The sequence below is a fragment of the Mugil cephalus genome, chromosome 3, assembly GCF_022458985.1.
Source record: "Mugil cephalus isolate CIBA_MC_2020 chromosome 3, CIBA_Mcephalus_1.1, whole genome shotgun sequence".
In the NCBI taxonomy this organism is placed as follows: domain Eukaryota; kingdom Metazoa; phylum Chordata; class Actinopteri; order Mugiliformes; family Mugilidae; genus Mugil; species Mugil cephalus.
This window is the reverse complement of record NC_061772.1, coordinates 26,137,174-26,153,434: the sequence shown is the minus strand read 5'-3', so window position 1 is coordinate 26,153,434 and position 16,261 is coordinate 26,137,174. Positions and strand designations below refer to the sequence as shown.

The 16,261-nt window shown below is 41.8% G+C and overlaps 1 protein-coding gene across 2 annotated transcripts in view; it reads right to left on the bottom strand.

The window, feature by feature from the left end:
• The window catches only part of gpc5a (glypican 5a), a 134,178-nt gene that overhangs the window by 114,581 nt on the left and 3,336 nt on the right, over positions 1 to 16,261 (bottom strand). The window contains exon 2 of one of the 2 annotated variants that reach the window (XM_047580685.1): positions 15,468 to 15,629. In XM_047580685.1, coding sequence (XP_047436641.1) covers positions 15,468 to 15,629 — 162 coding nt within the window. Of the gene's footprint in view, positions 1 to 9,133; positions 9,248 to 15,467; positions 15,630 to 16,261 lie in introns of those variants that run through there. The other variant, XM_047580686.1, reaches the window with a different exon arrangement.

The following is a 16,261-nucleotide window of genomic DNA, read 5'->3' as shown; positions in this document are numbered from 1 at the left end:
CCAGAGGATCTGCTAGCGTTAGCGGATGTCTTTTCAGCTCACCCAGTGGCTTTTCACCTGTCTTCTCGGAGGCATCTGTGTTGTTATCGTAGTCGACATGATGCTTGAAGGCTCATGGCAGAGCAGTGAAGTCTACAAAACTGACTAGTCTGTACAACGCCTGGTAGCCACTCAAGAAAAAGTTGTTTTTTCTGCTTTACCTGGCATCAAAATCTGGTCTTATCATCGTCTACCTCAAGTATTTCTGAGCACCTCTCTGAACTAGTGCACCTCTACACACCAGCCAATCTCTCAGGCTGAAGCTCAGAGGGGACCGAGCTGCATATTAGACAGACCTCCTCAAAGTCTTATTTTAAAGCTCTTCTTAAAACTCACATCTTTTCCTGGGTTTTTAACACCACAGAGGTTGTTCCTTTTTATGTGCACACATATTTTATTTATTATATTTATTATGGTTATCATTTTTTACTGTACTGTCTATTTTACTGTACAGCATTTTGGAAACATTTGTGTTTACTGAAAATAGTGCTTTATAAATAAACTGCATTGGAAGTATTGGAAGTATTAGAATTATAGGCGAATAAAATGAGGAAATAACACTTGAATAACTACAATTGTTTGTTTCTTTATCAAATACATTTTGCCAGTGCTGGTGTGTGAACTGAGCCTTGGCTTCTGCTTTGGCAGCAATAACCTCAAACAAACATTTGAGGCAGCTGCAGGTCAATTCCTCCAAACAGAATTGCCTCAGCTCAGCCATATTCCTGGGATGTTTGGACTGCTATCATTTGTCGCGTTTCCATTACCCCTAGAAACTCGCAAAACTTAAATATCACAATAAAAACTAGTAATGGAAACACCTACATTTTAAAAAACCTCTAAAATATCACTAAAACATTTTTACGCTCTCATGATATATTGATATAACAGTGTATTGCAAGGAGATGACACAGGGGGTCATGTGAAGTCCATCTTCCTCAAAGTGACTTTTAATTTGAGAGTTACAGCTCATTTGCACCTGTGATACCTTTCAATGGAAACACGTACAAAGTACTTTATCAAAATTTCAGAAATATCACTTTTATTTAGTGAAAAACTGTAATGAAAACGCAGCTACTCTTTAATAAATCTGTTTCCATGTTTGGAGTCAATGTCCTGCTGCATCATCGCGATTTCTACAGAGCTTCTCCTGGCAGATAATCCTGCTCTTATCTCGTAAGATTCTTTTTTACTGAAAAGTATGAAGTTTAATATCTCATTTTACTTTACGTTAAATGAAAGCGTAGATCAAATAAACAACAACAAGAAAAAGTAAATCATGGAATCAATATATAACCCAAAATATATTCTAAACTCTCATCACAGTAACGATCTTTGTCTGATTTAACATGTGAACACATTCTTTCTTTCTAAAATGGAAATCAAATATTTTTCAGAGAGTTCTAACCAGAAATGTGTGTCACTTGTATGTAGGGAGCTTTGCTTTCACTCTTCTGTCCAGTTCATCACAAACCAGCTCCATGGGGTTAAAGTCTAGGGACTGGGCCATGGTCCTCTCCTAGTTTTTATCTTGAGGTAGTTCTGGTAGAGCTTGGACTAAAGTTTTGAGTCATTATCTTGCTGTAGGATGAAGCTCTGACCAACTATACCAGAGGATACTGATGCTGATCTAACCGATAGTGTACATTGATAAACTTGGGACTAAATTTTGCCATTAATGGTGAAAAAAAGTCCAGAGGAGGAAAAGCAGCTCTGAATCATAATACTTCGTCCGGGGTGCTTCACTTTTATGTAACATTTGGCCTTTAAATTCAGTAATTTGCATTGGTTTCACATTATTTTACTAAAGCATCCCCAAGTGAAATGTTATATCAGGTTTTAAACTCAACCAGATCTTTGATTTTGATTTTGTTGCAGCAGGATTCTCATTCGCACTAACATAATTGCGCTTTCATGGAAGTGTGAAATCCAAGATAACCAAACTTTGCATGTCACCACTGTGGTAACTCGCGGCCAACCTGCACGATCCATCGACACACCAGGTCTGAGAGCAGCGGCGGAGCTTATTTAAAAGTTTACAAAACTATCGTGCGATGACGAACGTGACAAGATGAGACGCTGTGATTGTCCCATTATGCCTTAATTATGTGAATCAGACAAAGGAAACAACATTTCCAAGGGGACTAATCAGGGAGGGATTAACATGTTTTTATCAGATGGTCTTATCGAACAGCCCACCAGAAACTAGACTCCCAGCAGCAAAAAAAAAAAACACAAAAAACATTCATTTGTCATTCATGTCAGGATAATTTTGATAAGCAGAACAATTATGCTCGTTTCTGCCATGTAGGGGAGAACGGTGATATGAAGAGGAAGGGAGTAAGGAGCGGAGAGGAGGCTTGGTGTGTTGCTGTGTGGAGGATTTAAATACAGAGATAACAATAACGTAACTCCCTAAAGGCTCCTTCCTGACTTGGGAAATACTTCCTTCCATTTGACTCACAGAAAAAAAAAAAGGAGATTTGTCTCCAAAGTACTGCAAGTACAATCCAGAGGAACTAGTCCTAATAAGATACAGGGCTGAAAAAAAAGGCATAATGATGTGTTTATTAAAGCTGCAGCATGTTTGTGGTGAAATCCCAGGAGTTTCTGTGTTTACCCATAAACTGGACATCTGAATTATTTAAAGAATCTTGGTTGAGCAGTTCCTCCAGAAAAAGAGCCTATTACGGCCCAAACCAGTCACTTAACATACCACCAGATTAAAGTAAAATGCTCTGGCTGGAAAGTTGTTCCAGTCCAGTCTTTGCTGTACACTGTTAACTGTTTCTTTTTTTTTTTTTTTTTTTTTTTGTAGCTGCACAGTCAGTTCTGCTGCACAAACATCACACTGGTATATTACCCTGCCGGCCTCCACACTGCTCAACTCTATCTAAATGTCTAAAAGGAGAAAAATGTGTATATCTGTCAAAGAAAGTTCCCGTTCAGCCACATGCTGTATCATCTAAACTAGAAAATGGCCTTAAGACAACAGCCAGAAGCCATAAATCTCCATTTCAAACAGGCACACAGGAGACAGCGTAAAAGTGCTGACAAGTGTGTGTATTTTTAGGGGCTCATCTCTATGCGGTGAATGGCTGCAGTGCAGTGTGTGGTGAAAGTGTGTGTGTGTGTGTGTGTGTGTGAAAGAGAGACAGAGACAAAATGTGAGATGGTGAAAGTCGGCGTGGGCGTGCGTTCACGTTGGCAAGAGTGTGCGTTAGCCGGGCGTCCGCTTCCGCCACAGAAATAGCGCAGGACCGGAGTGAGCGCATCATATGAAATAGATCCCAGCGAGCGGCAGGAAACCGAACACACACACACACGGTGATCGGGAGTCTGCAATTAGCAACATCACTCGGTCGGATGATGATCTTCGTGAGTAAAAACAAAAACAATACGAAAGGCTTTAGGTTTGTGTTCTGCAAATCACTGAAAATAAACTAAATCTCAGTCTCACTCGGGAAAAAAATCCTGTTACAGTCAATGATTCTGCAGAAAAATTGATGTAAGACATAGTTCAGGGCCATAAATATTTGTTTAAAAAAGGCCTTATATGATAGGTTGAACCCCAGTCGTGTTGAGTATACACAACTGGTCAAAGGTTTTACAACACTCCAATATTTCTTTCTTTCTTTTTTATTGAAATGTATGTAGTTTAATGTCTCATTTTACTCTGAAATGAAAGCAGAGACTCCATCATAGCACAGTCACCATCTTTGTCTGATTTAACATGTGAACACACTTGTGACATTCCTTCTTTCTAAAATGGAAATCAAATGTTTTTCTTCCCAATTTTTGTTGCAGAAGTTCCCAGAAATGTGTGTCACCTGTGTGTCGGGAGCTTTGCTTTCACTCTTCTGTCCAGTTCATCACAAATCAGCTCCATGAGGTTAAAGTCTAGAGACTGGGCCGCGTGCCACTCCATGTTTTCAAGCTTTCCATCTTGTTTTTTCTCCGTTTTTTAGAGTTTTGGGTCATTATCTTGCTGTAGGATGAAGCCCAACCTGACCAACTACACCAGAGGATACTGCGTGTTGTTCTAAAACTTTTGACCGGTAGTGTAGACCTCACCCATCACCAGAAACTGACCTGCTCATACCCCCTGGCTGGATCCTCATTGGCACCACAAGAAACTTAAAAAAATTAAGTGAGACTGGAGAAGTAATAGCAGTAGTCTAGTTCCAGTGCTTTTATTTTAACAGTTAAGGACAGAAAGAGCGATTGTGCAAAGAGGTGCAGCTGACTGGGTGTCTGTGTTTAACTGTGACAATGAATAAAGCTTCTGTGTTTCTTCCTTTACTTTAGGTTATTGCAGTTCCATGTGCATAGAATAGTTTTGTTTTTAAATGCACTGATCTGGCGTGAGATTTCCTTACACATAGTTTTAGTACAGACTCAATACATAGTTTGGGTCAAAATACGATCAGTTTAAAGCGACAATACGATATAAGTTAATTTCCCATCTGGCACAACTGCCTGGTGCATCCTGGGTAAATTGACCAAGTACGTCTGTTCACACCTGGCTTTAGATCAGATCTCAGTTCTCTATAAACGTGTAAACATATCCAGGATCCACATACATTTGGAGAATCTGAGTGTGGGTGGAGTAAAGCTCATCCAACATGGCGACCGCGGGCCCCGCCCACTTTGGGCTTCGCTTTTCGAGGTTCAGAATCCAATGGGTGACGTCATGATGGGTTTGTCCATAGTATAAACAGTCAATGGTGCTAACTGGTGGGATTTAGAGGTTCCCTTTAGCCAACGAAGACACAGATTGATTTCCTGCTCTGCAAAGTAAATCAAGTGCCGGTTGCGGCTCCAGGTGTAAGCATATGAAAGCGTCGTCAATCTTCGGGCTTTCCGCAAGAAAAACAAACGAGTGTATCTGCCCGAAATGTCAAACAATACCTGCGAGTACAAAAAAAAGTGCAGCGCTAACCAGCATGTCTGACACAGGAGCTGACACTGGAGATGACAGAGAGGGAGAGCAGCCTCAGTCAGTCTGAATACATTGTTTCTCTGCAGCGGCCCAAACTGCAAAGAAGGGTATTGACTCTGAATAATCCTGCTTCCCTCTAAATCCTCATCCTCTGACTTCAAACAGTGTGCAAAGACTTTCAATAGCATCTGGCGTCCTCCCAACTTTCTCTCCTTCAGTCGGTCATTCTTCTTCTTCTTCGCATTCTTCTTTCAGCCTCTGTCCTCCCCTGGATCAACTGTCCGGCCTTGAATCACAAAGCCAAGCTCAAATTCTGTGGGAATCTCGAAGAGAGGCCCCTGCGATGGCTGACATGCACACACCCACACCCATACGTATACCCACACTAACGCTGCTAAGGCTGACAACAAAGACGGGACGGCTGAAGACCCGGCGGACAAAGAGTCTGCAAAATGAAAGGTCCAACACAAAGAACCAGAGTGGAGGTTGGATTTGAAGACTAGTTGTGAGAATTAACCTATGAAATCTTCAAACAAATCCGGCGACCACTCATTTTATTCAGCTTACGCGCGCTTTGATCACACCTTCGTCCTTCACACTGTCTACAAGGTTAGTTCGAAATCTTTTTACTAGCAGATGTTCTCGTCTTTCATTGCACACTCACAAAGATTAATTCATATCTTTTTGTGCTCGACAAAAAGATCTTTGTGTGGGGACCGCGGGTTTACAGGTGTTGTGTTGTGCCGTGTGGAGCTATTCAAGGACGGGAGCGCACCGAGATTAATGCTAAACAGGAGCTAACATGCTCACTATGAAAACACCGACATGATGTTGTTTAGTGTGTGTAATATTCACCATAATCACATTACAGCATGCTAATGTGTGTGTGCCATGTTATTACTCCTCAAGGTTCAACACACTCACCATTCACCACTTACTCTGTACTGTGTACAGCTCTGTGCAATATCTGACAATCATTATCTGTGTATATGTGCCAATACTTGTGTATTGTTAATTCTATCTATTTCTGTCTCATTAGTTATCTTTTATACAGTCTGCTCTTGTCTATTCTTGTTATTTTTCTGCAGCTGCAAGCTGCTATTTCCCCATTATGGGACAAGTAAAGGTTTTCTAATTCTAATAATTCTAATATTCGCTAATGTGTAGACATTAGATTTTGCAGGAATTTGGTCAAAGTCATTTCTTGGCAAACAGAGACCAATAAATACCCCTCTCTATCCAAGCATGTAACAGACCCTACAGAGGTGTTCACTTTAACAAAAACAGTCCCTCAATTCTGTTCTGAGCAACACAGTGGGCTCAGAAGAAGAACCACTGTAAGTCAATGAGGCATAACATTATGACCACCTTCCTAATATTGTGTAGGTCTCCCCTTGTGCCTCCAAAACAGTTTGACTCATCAGAGAATGGACATGGGTCTCCTACGGTGTCTGGTAACAGGATGCTGTTAGTGGGGGTCTTTGGGTCCTATGGGTTGAGGGGAGGGGCCTCTGTGGATCATCCCACAGACACTTGATCAGTTTGGGATCTAGTGAATTTAGAGGCCAGGTCAACACCTTGTGCTGTTCTTCATGGCTTTTTTCTTTTATTCTTAAACCATTTTTGTGTGTGTGTGCCTGTATCAGAACAGTGCATTGTCACAAGATGGTTGATGTTATTTACTTCTCCTGACAGCGGTTTATGCCAATGAAAGCATTTTAATATTAAAAACTATATTCTGTTTTTCTAAGCACCACACCATGTTCCTTGCAGGGATCAGAACCCAATTTCAATTCATCCCAATACTTCAGTAAAATTGAGGCACCAAAAAAACGTTGAGAAATATCTAAAATGTAATACTAATCTATTCCCTAGGTGTTGAAGTATTTCTTGCCTTACGTGGCCGGATTTATGTCTTCTCAGAATTTGAGTTTGCTGAGTCCATTTGGATATCAGAGAGAGAGTCATTTTGTTGTAAACTAATTCAATTCCACGTCGCTCAGATGACTTGTATGACTATGCCGTTGTTCTGTCTATCAGTACAATGAAGCCCGTCTAAACAAGCCCGGCAGATCTTTGCCAGAGCATAATCAGCTCCCAACCGAGCGACTCCAGACCAATGTTCTCCCGCAAACATTTTATGGCTGGGCTGCCCTCCAATGTTTTTACAAGATTTTATAAAACCGATCAGTCAGTGGAAGAAGTTTAGTTTTTATCCTGAGGGGATCATGAATGTCTAAATATAATTTGAGGGCAATTAATCCAATAGTTGTTGAGATAATTGAGCTTGGACTAACATGGGGAAGCAGCCAAATGAGAGACAGACTGTTAAAAAAAAAAGCTACAGATATTTTTACCTCTTATGTTGTAGTATTAAGTTATATTTCACAACTAGAAACATCTTTTTTGGACATGATCATTTTAAAAGCAGCCTGCCGTCTCTGAGAGGAGCCCGAGGAATGTTCATATCCTAGACAAAAGATCCTAAAATGCAGAGTCCTATAAAAAGCTGCATATTTTCCCCAGACTGAGGCGAGCGGCCAATTTGCGACCAACATAGAAACTTTACTGGAAGCAAACACTGCGTTACTGTAGTCAGTGATGCAGTGCTGGTCAGAGCTGGTCGCAGCACATTATCTGTTACTGTTTTGAGCCTGACATTCTCTGAGGAATGAACTCTGCAGAGGAGCCATTCGTTAAGCGTTCGGCCGCATCCCGGCCGTCACTCCCAGAGCGTCGATCTCATGTAGCATGAGTCATGTGAGTTATTAGCAAACAGGCCAGAGTTTGCATTACGCACACTGAGCGAAGAAGCATCTAATTTAAGAGAATGCACCAGATTGTTTGCCCACATCTTAGCAGAATATTAGTAGAATATCCTGAAAATGTCATCAACTAAGAAGGGGACAACGTGCAAATACTTAAGTGAAACCTGAAAAACTACAAGAGATCCTAAGAATTGCAATGTTTTAAATTCATCTATGTGTCCATGTAACAGACACCGTTATGGATTCCAGCCTTAACTGACCCTTTGGTAATAATAAACACAAGTTGTGTCCTGATTGTTTTCTTTATGTTTTACACTATTTGCTCGGGGCTCTGAAGAGAGGAGTGTCCAACACTGCAGTTTTTTAACTGGCTCTCTTAAGGAGAAGTAGAAATATTGCAGAACCTGCCTTAAGGCCCAAACAAACTGGATGAATAATGGACTTGGAGGCTTCCAAAGATGAGGAAATAAAGACAGAGATGCCTCAAAATATAACAGTATGTTGAAAATACAATGTCACAAAGGAAGGGAAAAAAAGGTCAATCCTACTTTGCATCAACACTATTCAATATTTGCATGTGTACAGTAAGTTGTGGCATTGCACACAACTGAACTCTTTCTCTGTTGCGGTCGGTCACAGATGAAAATTCATGCTCCTCCAGTCTATTTGAGACTTGCAGACTGACATCATCCATTGTGTTAAAAATATTTTTTTATAGGATGCAAACCCAGGATGCTGCGGTTCACGTGGGCGTCAGCCAGTAGTGGACTGGTGACTTTACTGGACTTAACCAGCATTTATACCCTGAAATAGAACGTCTACACGAAGACTTACATCATCTGTCTAATCAGTACCAATCAAAGACAACTTTACACCCTCCTCTTTGGTCCGTGCATGTTTTGGTCATTGGATTTTCTTTTCAGAAAAGGATACGAGCGGCTATTTGATTTTCATTTTAAAATTCAAAAATTAAAATTAATGGCGTTTTTCATTATCAGCGTTGAGAAGGGATAAACAAAAAAACTTTAAGAACTATCAGATTTTCATTTTCTGTTTCTAAAAATAGAAACTAAAATCGTAAGACGACAGAAACAAAAAAAGCCCTTTTTTTCCCACATTTTGCAACCGGAAGTTGTCGTTTTCAAACTAAGAGCATGTATGAGGACGGTGCCGTGTTTATGGCAAAAGCGCCCAAATATATGATTTCTACCTCTGGTTTCCTTAGCTAGCCCAGGCTAAAATGTCTCTGGAACCTTACTCTGACGTGATTTTTGACATGGCAAAACAAGGCTTGTTATCTGCAGAAATCTCTCCACGCATATCGGAGTAATGTTAGCTAGTAGCTAACTACTCCATGGTTATATGTAGATATTTTTAGTTTTACCTGAAATGTGCAGCTTAGTTCTTCTGCAGTCATGTCCTTTTCACCGAGTCTCCTTTATTGTTTCGAAAAACGACGTACTGATCCATGTCCATCAACTTCTCTTACGCAGCGCCGTCTTTTTTACGTGCTCTTACTTTGAAAATGAGAACTTCCGGTTGCACACTATGGCAAAACGGAAAAAACGAGAAAAAAAAAGATTTTATTTTTTTGTTTTTAGAAATAGAAAATGAAAATCGACTGTTTTTTAAAATTTTGTTTATTCTGATAAACACTGATAAAGAAAAATGTCTGGAATTTCAATTTTAATTTTTGAATTTTAAATAAAAATTAAATAACCACTTATTTTTTGGAACGGAAAATTCAATGACCAAAAACATACACGGACCCTCTTTGCTGAAAGCTCCTAGTCTGTTTGGCACCCAGCGTGCTAAGCTAATTTTACAGCTGATCGTCAAACTGTGGGGCTGCTGCCATTGAGCTGTGTTCCTCTTCAAAATTTAAGAGTAAAGACATTGCCAGTGGGTACGTTTAAAAGCTGGTAAACAGAAATTAGCATTTATGAGTGCGAATTGCAAGTCATGAGGACAACAGGCTAGCTTTGCACTTCAGCGATCCCTGCAGTCAGTCCCACCCGTTTAATCTTTCATTCATTTATCAGCTCCACTTGAGTCCCTGGTAAAACAGTAGCAGCCATTAATTAGAAGCAATGCAAATAAAAAAAAGAGGAAAAAAAATGTTAAGACTGACTTGAGTGCGTCTGTCGGATCCTCGTGTTCTCTAGAAATGTTTTTCTTCCAAGGCTGGAAACCAAAATGACACACTGACTGGAAGAAAGACCTCAAGCCACAGAGTGTTAATGGTCACAACAGCTTTGTGACACACACATTAAAGTAGCAGGAGAAGTAAATTTATAACAGCCGGTCTGGACTTGCTCATCAAGTGGTCATGTAGTACTGGCTGGTGGAGGCTTTCAGATGAATTATGGGTTACATATAAATCTTTTTTTGTTGTTGTTTTTATTATTATTGGTCATCCATTTTAATTGCCTTTGTTCCTAGGAAATACTGACTAACTGCACGCTTGTAAATTCACTGTGAGAGGATGCTGCATGCAAGAAGCTGATGGCTCTAAATGCACCAACCCAGAGAGGAGATGAGTAGCCTAGCTTAGCATAAACAGCTGAGAGCATGAAGGAACTCACAGGCTGCCTCATATTCTAATATCATCACTTGTCTTTTTTTTTTCCAACTTTGCTAATTGAACAGGATTTTGTTTTTTTCCCCATTCAGGCAAGCAATGGTAGGAAACAGTTAGCAAAATAAATGTATGTTCTTAGAATTGTACAGCTACACATCATTATCCTCCCTTGAAAAAAATTAAATAAACAATGATAATAACTAAAAAAATAATAGTAAATAGATGAAAAAAGGGAGGTTGCAGTTGCTGCTAACGGAGAATAGCATAAACAGAGAAGCTTAATCCTCCTCTAGAGCTGGAGATATATCACGAGAGGTCTATCCACACTTCTAAAGTCTACTAATTAAACCTTTGTGTCTCTCTTTTTAAATTCAAAACTAAGCAAAGATAATAATCTAACAACGTTTCACAAAGCCTCCAGGAAGTAATGGCTCAGATTAACACGACACGGCTCCTGTTTCTGTCGAGATCAAATAAACTAAATATGGATTATTGTGCGTCTCACTGTCAGCCTCTAATCAGTACTTAAAGCTATGGTTTGTTTGAGGTTTAGAGGCGATGGCAGGTGGATGCGTGTTTACCTTTGGACGGAGCTTTTAGAACTGAGCTGAGTCATCTGAGAGCTGATTCACTCATCTCGTCAAACCGCACAAAAGTGAAGGGAAGCCATTCTTTAGAAAGATCTGAAGCAAAGACCACTTTTGGGATAACACATGATGTAATGTAATTGCGCACAAAAGTGTAGATTCAGGATTTAGTCCCTTTGAATGTGTGCCGTAATTCATCAACGTGTTGCTGATTTCAGGTTAACAGACTTCAAGATCTGCAGGGATGGACTTATTATTCAGGAATTCAAAAAACCCGAATATCCTTGAGTTCATGTATTGAGTGTAATGCAATACTCTCCTCCCCACTCCTCTTCTCTCCAAGTAAATCCTCCAAATCAAAGCTTCTCCCAGGCAAGGGCAAAACTTTCATGTGGTGATCTCAGAGATGATTTTTTGCTAGGATTTGAGAAGCCGTCCTCGAAGCGCTCTCACGGGCGTCTCAACACCTGATTCAGAGCAGGTTCTGTTTGAGTTTTACGTGGCTCCAACCCTACGGGGCGCTCTGGATTGCACAGGTCGGTTGCCATGGATGTAAGACAAACCTGCACGAGATGAAAAAGGATCTCCCCCGGAGCCCCGCTCAGCGGGCTGCATATTTGTGCGTTGTTGGGACGGAGAAGCCTCACAACCGGCGAATGAAAACATGCAGTCCTCAGAGACTTACTAACAGACCAGGAGTGGGAGGGGAGGGGAGGCAGGGGAAGAAAAAAAAAAAAAGTGATGTGCTGGAAAGCTCAAAAGCCGTCTCATGACAGCTCCCCATCAACAGCCATCACGCTATCTCTCAAATGTGAAATGACCTGAAAGACAGCGGTCGGGTTCATTTAAGGACGGGATATTGAAACATTGTGACACGTATCTCTGAAGAACAGAGAAAAAATCTAATGAGCCATAACAGCGTGATGAGCTTTGCTTTGAAGCTCAACTCATAATTAACAGCTCAAATGCTTGTTTTCACTTATTTGCGCTACTCATTACGTTAAACTACAGAGCATTTTTTTGCATTAAAGATCCGCTTAAAGTTATTTATTTATTTATTTTTTTCCAACTGCAGTGCAGCAAGCATTAACTCAGGGGAAAAAAACAAAATGTCTTAAATAGAATTTTATGGTTGCATTTTATTTCTCAGTGTCTCCTGAGTGTTTCAGGCTGTTATCCAGCTACATTCCTTCAATGTTTTCACCCCCTCTCCCCTCAGCTAAATCATATAAAAGATACCTAATTGAAGGCTTTGCAGAAAACAAATGACCACATTAGCCTTCCTCCCTTTTAACTCCTTCCTCTTGTCTGTGGTTGTAATGCATTATACACTCTGTTGTCTCTCAAATTACAGTGCAGGCTGCCAATCATTTGGAGACTAAATCCATAGGGCTTGTTTTTCTGCTCACCCACCAACCATCCACCAAGAGACACATCTTCCCCGTCCATTTTCCTCCTACGCACCACAAAAACTGTTGAGTGTTTTGAGGGCACCCGGGCAACGTCGAGTTTTATTTCAGTTTCAAGTCGACCTGTACGGTTGCTGGCCCTTCTCCACTTTCATTACAATCTGAAAAACACCCTAAACAAAACCCGCAGTCACTCAAGATGAATAAGAAACAATTCACTCATATTAATTCAGCGTCACTGAGCGCTCCCTAGTTAGGAGAAACGTATTAAATGCTCGACTTGCGATTCGTTTACGTCTGAACATGAACTGCAAAACACTTCTTTTTTTCCCCAACTCTTTTGAGATCTGAGACGTTTCTGTCCCTCCATGCTTCCCATACATACTGTGCTGCGGCAGGTCTTGTCCATGTGACAAAGCTTCTTAAAACGTCTACAGCCAAACAGAACAAAGCCACGTGGGTGGCTCTGCTGCGCGTAAACAGACTGCAGGCTGCGAGCCAAAGAGTCTGCATCCACGTCTGAACAAGTATCAGCTTTCATCAGCGCAGATTTACTCAAATGGTGAAGAGGGATACTTTGCAGGTAACTGGGTTTACTACGTCCAGATTGATCACTACGCTTAGTGATCTTTGTAAACCAGGGGTCTTTAACGTTTTTCAGACCAAGGACCAAGTAGGGACCCCCTACCTCCTATATGTGTTCTATATCAAACTCGGCCTAGTGGTATTTATAAACATGCATTATTATCATCATTCTGCATTCAAAATTAAGCTATTCAAACAATACGCAGGTTCTATTTTTTGTTGAAGTGACAAAGCTCAATAGTTGGCTGATGGGAGCAAGCTGCACCGTTAGCTCCTCTTTGGCTAACATTGCGGCGTGGATACTGTATGCAGCCTCGTGATTGGCTGAGCAGTGATAGGGGCGGGGCCGACTGTGTACAGGAGGCTTAGATTGACAGGTTTATAGCAGTGCTCTGTTTAAAACAGTGCGCTGTTGAGACAGCTCCTGTATCACCGACTGAAAGATAACGTCTTCTGCCTCCATTTATCGCTTTACTGAAATATGTTGGATTCATGTTAATGTGTGTTTAAAGAAATTTAAATTTGGAAATTAAAGAAAAAAAATATATATATAAAAAATGTCTAATCAACCAAAGATTTTGCGACCCCACTGCAGTACCTCCACGGACCCCCTAGGGGGTCGCTGACTCCATGTTGAAAACCAATGCTCTAAACGATCAAAACAATAACAGGAGAAGATGTGATCTGTCTGAACGTCATATATTTGATCATTTCAAACATTCACCTGATAGACAGATGGTGGCGCTAGTGCACCAACAAGTCACCAAATGAAGTCAGCGGGGAAAAAAGAAATCATGCAGAAAACTTATACATTTAATGCATATGGTTGAACTGAACATTCACCGATCAGCCACAACATTAAAACCACTCTGTTGTACTGGGAAACTGTACAACTAGACCCATAGCAGTGACACTCCTTGATGACTGCGGAGATTCAGACGCCAAAGAAACTGACTGAATAAATGAAGAGAATACAAACACAAATAACACAAAATGCAGTTGTTTGCTGCAGCCCTGGTTTGGTCCGAATTAAAAGGATTTTTTTTTCTAAAAAAGCGTCACAAAAACAGCTTAACACGCCATAATGATTTAATACATCTAATATTCGGAGCGGTTCCAGTGCAGCTGTGACTCTAATATGCTCCTAAATTACTGAACGTCTGTTGCCACTTGTGTTATGCAGGCTGGATGTTGGAAGCAGCCGCCAGTGTTTGTTGACTGATGGAAGCCGGTGTTGACGGGGAACTCTGTTTGGTTTGGCAGGGTGGGGTGGGGTGGGGTGGGGCGGGGCGGGGGGGGGCCATTCCACAGACGAAACCATGTGAGTGCTGCTCATTTTGTGTATATATCTTCGAGCAGCTCCTCGCTTGACTTGCTGAATTGCGAGTCGGTAACGTTCAGCGCTTAAGACGGATGACGGATTTTTCCTCCTGTCAAATTAAATGTATGTAATCAAAGGTTAACGTACAGCGCTGCTGCACGTGGCTCTTCTTTCTGTCCTCCCTAACAGTGATCCTGGACACTGTGGTTCACTTTTAGTTTGATCCCAGATTAACCTTCCCGCTGGCCTCAAACTAGACTTCCAAATGTGCATTAAACAAAGGTCACAACAAATCACTCTCCTTTAACTAATCCTTGATAAGTTTATTCAGTTAAGTGAAAATAGCTGTCCTACTTTAAACAGCGAAACCAAAAGATGCTGCACCAAGTATCTTATCGCAGCTCCAGAGCCTGAACAGACGCACGAAATGCCCGACCGGGGAAGACGGGGCATTGCCCCCGCAGACCGCAGCCTAAAAAACACTGTGATCACGCGAGACTCTCCTATAAATCATTTGAGTTTAGGGGGGAGGATAAGAGTGTGTCTTTAAACTGGGAGACGTCGTTAAAGTGAATTGGTTTAATGACATGTCTAAGGCTGTACATTGAAGTCATAAGCTCTGTGTTTGTTGCCCACCCGTTCCAGTCGCCATCTGACAGATAGAGCGGAGGAAACATCCCACACTGAGCAAGAGAGCACAGGGAAAGAGGGAGAAGGAGGCAAGTCGCTACCTGTAAGTCGCCGCTGAGTGAATGGATGGTGAGGAATGGAAAACAATAGAAAAGCGAAGGGATGGATGTCCACTCCGCGATGAGATCATGCGCAAACATGAGGGTCGGATGAGGGTTTGATTTCATTAGCGGGACACAGTTTAGCAGGACAGAGAAGTGAGTTCATAAGTAGAAGCCCCAGGTCCTTGTCCCTGACAGACGTCACCCTCGCAGGCGGCCTCTACCAGGAACAGCGAGACTATCTAATCTGAAGATCAGATGGAGCTGGGAGATGTGGAAGGGGGACAGACCCGGCTCTGTTTGCTCTGAAGTGGCTCCACACACACACACAAACACACACACCAACTCATCCACTGTTTTTACAGCACCCACACAAACCCTCAAAGTATACTCCGGCTCGGGAATACGCACAAACACACGGATTTCACGATGGCATCTGCGCTCGGGCACGCGTCTATCAACAGCGGCGACGCGTAAACACGCACGGAGCAGTCGGCCCGGTACCTTGAAACGCGGCCACGTTGCGCGATATGAGCAGCTTGAGGCTGGAGCTGGACGCCTGCAGGAGGTTCTGGACGTCTCTCCGGGCCGCCACCTGGTACTTCTCCTCCATCTTCTTGGTGCAGCATGTCAGGTTCTTGGTCGTGCAAACCTGAAGGTCTGAACCTGAGGGAGATAAAGATCGAATGTTGACGTCACGGGTGGCGGCCAGGAAGACAAGAGTTACATGTTTTGCGGTTACTTTGTGGGATTTCAGCAGAATCTGAAAACTTCATAGGTACTTCAATGCTCCCATGAAGTGACAGCTGCAAGGAAACGGAGTAAAAGTACAAATAGAATAAAACACAAAAGTAAAATAAATGCCACTAGTACAGTGTTGAAGTTGTTGCCCAAGTACTGGATAGTGAAACATGTAAATATTGCACAAGGATTATAGGGAAACACACACCGATCAGACACAACAGTGGCAACATTAATCATCTTGTGAAAATTAAATTTCTGCTAGAAAACTCTTGGCCTGACATTCATGTGGATGTTACTTAGACATGTGCCACCCACCTAGACCAGACCGAGCTGCCCCACCCCACAGCAATGACGCTTGTTATTAGCAGCAGCCATCCTTAGCAGGATGCAGACACACAAACACTTTAGGAACAACTACAAAAACAAAACATGAAGAACAGCACAAGGTGTTGACCTGGCTTCCAAAGTCACTAGATCCCAAACTGATGGGATAATCTACAAAGGCCCCTCCGCTCAATATCCTGTCCCCAGACCCCACAGGACACCCTCAGAAG